Source organism: Babylonia areolata, chromosome 14, assembly GCF_041734735.1.
Source record: "Babylonia areolata isolate BAREFJ2019XMU chromosome 14, ASM4173473v1, whole genome shotgun sequence".
NCBI lineage: Eukaryota > Metazoa > Mollusca > Gastropoda > Neogastropoda > Buccinidae > Babylonia > Babylonia areolata.
The window spans coordinates 4,592,872-4,597,871 of NC_134889.1; the positions used below are offsets into that span (position 1 = coordinate 4,592,872).

General features: G+C 49.7%; 1 protein-coding gene across 1 annotated transcript in view; it reads right to left on the minus strand.

The window, feature by feature from the left end:
* LOC143289419 (uncharacterized) overlaps positions 1-5,000 on the minus strand; it is a 200,720-nt gene that overhangs the window by 82,792 nt on the left and 112,928 nt on the right. The window contains exon 37 of the mRNA XM_076598381.1: positions 1,292-1,399. Coding sequence (XP_076454496.1) covers positions 1,292-1,399 — 108 coding nt within the window. The remainder of the gene's footprint in view (positions 1-1,291; positions 1,400-5,000) is intronic.

The following is a 5,000-nucleotide window of genomic DNA, read 5'->3' on the forward strand; positions in this document are numbered from 1 at the left end:
CACCATGAGAGCAGGGACATGCAAGGCTACAGACTTTTGAGACCGTTTTGATAGCTGATTTATTAATCCTCTGGCCCCTGTTGCAGGACACAAAGTAAATGTCACAAGAATCAAACAAACCACACCCACACATAATCATACACACACGTAAACAAGACATGCAAGCACACACACTCACACACACACACACACACACACACGCGAGCACGCGCGCGCGCACACACACACACGCACGCACGCACGCACACACACTGCCCCTTCCTGTCTCCCTCTCTCTCCACTTCCTCCTCCCCCCTTCTCCCTCTCTCCTCCTCGCCCTCTCTCTCACCCTACTCCTCTCACTCTGTCCTTCGCCCCCCCCCAACCCCTCTCCCTTTCTCAATTCCTCTCTCTCTTCTCCCCCCCCCCCAACTCCCCTTGCTCTCTCCCTCCATCCCTCCCCCCCTCTCTCTCTTCTCCCCCCCACCTCCCCTTGCTCTCTCCCTCCATCCCTTCCCCCTCTCTCTCTTCTCCCCCCCAACCTCCCCCGCCACCTCCCCTTGCTCTCTCTCCCTCCATCTCTCCCCCCTCTCTCTCTTCTCCCCCCCCAACCTCCCCCCCCCACCTCCCTTGCTCTCTCCCTCCATCCCTCCCCCCCCCTCTCTCTCTCTCTCTTCTCCCCCCAACCTCCCGCCCCCTCACCTCCCCTTGCTCTCTCCCTCCATCCCTCCCCCCTCTCTCTCTTCTCCCCCCTCACCTCCCCCCTCACCTCCCCTTGCTCTCTCCCTCCATCCCTCACCCCCCTCTCTCTTCTCCCTCCATCCCTCCCCCCTCTCTCTCTTCTCCCCCCTCACCTTCCCCCTCACCTCCCCTTGCTCTCTCCCTCCATCCCTCCCCCCTCTCTCTCTTCTCCCCCCTCACCTCCCCCCTCACCTCCCCCCCCTCTCTCTCTCTTCTCCTCCCCATCCCCCCCCATCCCTCCCCCACCTCCCCTTTATCTCTCTCTCTCCTCTCTCTCTCTCTCTCTCTCTCTCTCAGAGGGGAGGAATTTTGTTTATTTAATGTCCCGTCACACATATCGGTGATTGAAGACATTTTGTTAAAGTATTTATGAACACATCTGAGTATTATCGGTTAGAAGGGGTGGGGAGATGTGGCTGAATGGAGGGTTGGGAGAAACTGGGCAAATGAGGGTAAAAATGTGGGTGAAATTTGGAGAAAAAAACACACACAAAAAACCACACACACACAAAAAAACAACAACAACAACAACAACAACAAAACAACTCTCTCAGAGCTGGTTAGTACGTACTGATGTGCTGGCACCGGTCACCTGACGTCCCCTCACGGCACACACACCTGGCGCCCAGCGAGGTGTCCACGCACACACCTGTGCCGCAAGCCATGGCCCCGCACACAGCTGTATAAAAAAATAAAATAAAATAAAAAAAAAAGCAAGGTGGGCGGAGGTGGTTCAGACGTTTAACTAACTGCTAATTACTAGGTCCGTGTGGGTCTGGGTCCTTCTCCTCTTCCTTCTTCTCCTCCTTCCTCCTTCTTCTTCTTCTTCTTCTTCTTCTTCTTCTTCTTCTTCTTCTTCTTCTTCTTCTCCTCCTCCTCCTCCTCCTCCTCCTCCTCCTTCTTCTTCTTCTTCTTCTTCTTCTCCTCCTCCTCCTTCCTCTTCTCCTTCTCCTCCTCCTGCTTCTTCTTCTCCTCCTACTCCTTCTTCGTTCGTGGGCTGCAACTCCCACGTTCACTCGTATGTACACGAGTGGGCTTTTACGTGTATGACCGTTTTTACCCCGCCATGTAGGCAGCCATACTCCGTTTTCGGGAGTGTGCATGCTGGGTATGTTCTTGTTTCCATAACCCACCGAACGCTGACATGGATTACAGGATCTTTAACGTGCGTATTGGATCTTCTGCTTGCGTATACACACGAAGGGGGGTTCAGGCACTAGCAGGTCTGCACATATGTTGACCTGGGAGATCGGAAAAATCTCCACCCTTTACCCACCAGGCGCCGTTACCGAGATTCGAACCCGGGACCCTCAGATTGAACGTCCAACGCTTTAACCACTCGGCTATTGCGCCCCGTCGTTCGGATGAGGACGATAAACCGAGGTCCCGTGTGCAGCACGCACTTGGCGTACTGTAAAAAGAACCCATGGCAACGAGTGTGTCGTCCTCTGGTAACATTCTGTAGAAGAAACCAACTGTGATGGAATTATGTATACAAACATTGATACGCATGCACTCAAGGCCTGACTAAGCGCGTTGGGTGATGCTGCTGGTCAGGCATCTGCCTGGCAGGTGCGGTGTAGCGTATATGGACTAATCCGAACGCGATGACGCCTCTGGAGGAACTGAAACTACTTCATAGTGATATAGTTCAGTGGTCTACCTAAAGGGGTCTACATCAGAGTTGTCTACTTGAAAGGGGTCTACTTGAATGGCCTACGTGAAAGGGGTGAATTTGAAAGTGATTTACATCAAAGGTGTGAATGTGAAAACGGTCTACTTCATAGGGGTTTACATGAAAGAGATATACTTTTAACTCTCTCCATGCCAAGAGTTTTTGCCCTTGCCAATCCCTGAAAACCCAGGGTTTGTATAGGATGGGGAAAAAATTGTAAAAAAACCAAATAAACACCCAGACAATTGATATTTAGTATATGTATGCAAGGAATGTTGTTCCATATGTGTGCAAAAAATCAAAGTATTTACTCACCATCTTGATGTTGATCGCGGTATCCATATTTAGTGTATTTTTTTAGCATTTTTGCACCCATCAGAAAGGTACACCAACATGTTCCACATCACATTCTAACACTATTTGAGGAACTGAAGACCTAGTGCATGGAATGAAGTATGAACAGGTGGTGAAGAATGTTGAAATTCACACATACAAAAAAAATATATATATTGTCTCTACATAATGAAAATCAAAGAACAAAGAAAAAAAAAACTCAACCGGCTGGGTGTTGACTGGCCAGTCAGCTGACAAACCTGGTATGCCAGTGAAGGGATGTGCAAGAGGGAAAAAGGAAAAATTGTCAGTCCAATCACTGGTGAAAACACTTGCAAAATCGTCCATTTCCTCAGTGGTTTCGTCGTCTGTGCCTGTCTCATCCGCTGGCACATGTTCCTCACTTTCCTCTCCATTGTAAACACTCTCTTCAGCGGCCGAATCTGTTTCTAGTTCATCGGGATCTGGTTCAAATTAACTGTCCGAAGAATCAACATTATCTCCTTCGACATCAGAGCCTTCAGTTTGGATCATTTCCAAAGCATCTTCGACGCTGAGTAACATTTCACCTCTCCGACCGTGTCGAACACTTCGCCGTGACGCCATCTGGTCAAACAACTTACAAAGCTGACAGGGGGCACGCTTTGTTATCAAGTGCGGTTGAGCTTATCGCGACACACACGCAGCGTGTGTGAATGAAAAGCTGACCAGAGGTGACGTAAGATATCACATCTGCTTATGATTTTCGCATCCGACTCGTCACTCCGACAGCACGACTTTTTAAAATCCAAGTCCGCATATGCGGACATTGGCATCCAACGCTTTCTCCGACGATGTCCGCATATGCGGACAATGGCAGCGAGTGAGTTAACTCTCTCCATACGAACGGCGAAAGAGGCGACGTTAACAGCGATTCACCCCAATTACCACCATCAAAATATTGCAAGCGGAAGGCTCTTATACTGAAGAGGTGAATGTTGACAAAGAATACCACAATTCTGACGACGGAAGCTAAAGTTTGGGTCATTGAGACACCCACTGGACATCCGAGGGGTCTGTGTAGAGGAGAAGAGAGGACTGGCCGTACTGAGTGAGTTAAGGGTCTATCTGAAAAGAGTCCAGCAGAGAGAGATGAAGGTGAAAGGGTAAAGTTTACTTCAAATTGGTCCTTGTAAAACGGGTTCACTTCAAAGAGGTCTACGTCTAATGGGTTCCACCCCCAAAAGAGAAGTCCAAAACGTAGAGGAGGCAAGATTGTACTGGCTGTCACTGCAGCAGCCTTAAGGGCTAACGTTGGCCTCTTGGGGCCGCACCAACGCCGACTGTCCCACAACCCTCTTGGCCAAGGAAGCTGAGTGTAACTTGGGTAAACCACTCTTCACTATAATCAGCTTCTAGTCCAGATAGTCAAGTCTTGGGACCGCACCAACGCCAACTGTCCCACAACCCTCTTGGCCAAGGAAGCGGAGTGTAACTTGGGTAAACCACTCTTCAGTATAATCAGCTTCTAGTCCAGACAGTCAAGACAGCAGCTGTCTCCTCTGCCCTCCTGGGACTGTATTCAACAGACCATCGTGCCTGCGGGTAAAGATGCACCTGCCGGCAAATCTACCTGAGGCAAGGCAAACTGCCCGAGGGTAAGCAGTATCCGGTATTCAGGAACATTCGATTCTACACGCGGGTCTTCAAACCCAGAGGTAAATTTGCCCTTGTTAGCTGCCCACGAAGGAGAGGTAAATATGGCGAAATCCTATTGTAGCGTTGTTTTTGCTGACGGAAAGCAGGCGTGCTTTGCGAATAGCCCGTGTTCTGCTAACTCTTTCGACAATGCTCAGAACTGTAGTTCGATGAGAAGCTGAACAGCATGCACAGAAAGGAATCATCAGGATTCTTCACCCATAGACGATGGGTTAGCTGCCTGAGTGCACTGCGCGTGTCTTGAATGCGAAGTTAAACTTAACCTTCAAGGAACTATGTCAAGGGTAACTATGCCTTAGAGGCAAAATGACCTATGTCTTAAATACGCTCCCTAATGGTCCTAGTCCACTAATCTAAAAATAGGTGGATAGCGCATGCCTTCTTTGAGCCCCTTTGCTAACTGAAGCTAGCGGAAGTATTCAATCAACCGTTTTGCCACTCGTGTCAGTACAGCGTGAAGCGGTAACTTTATATTTGTAGCCGAGCGCTCAGCTGGCAACGATTACTGCTTCACGGAAAGCTTTCACTTGCTTGCGGCGTCAGTTAAGCTGACCATCCCGTGTGTGCCTCCACA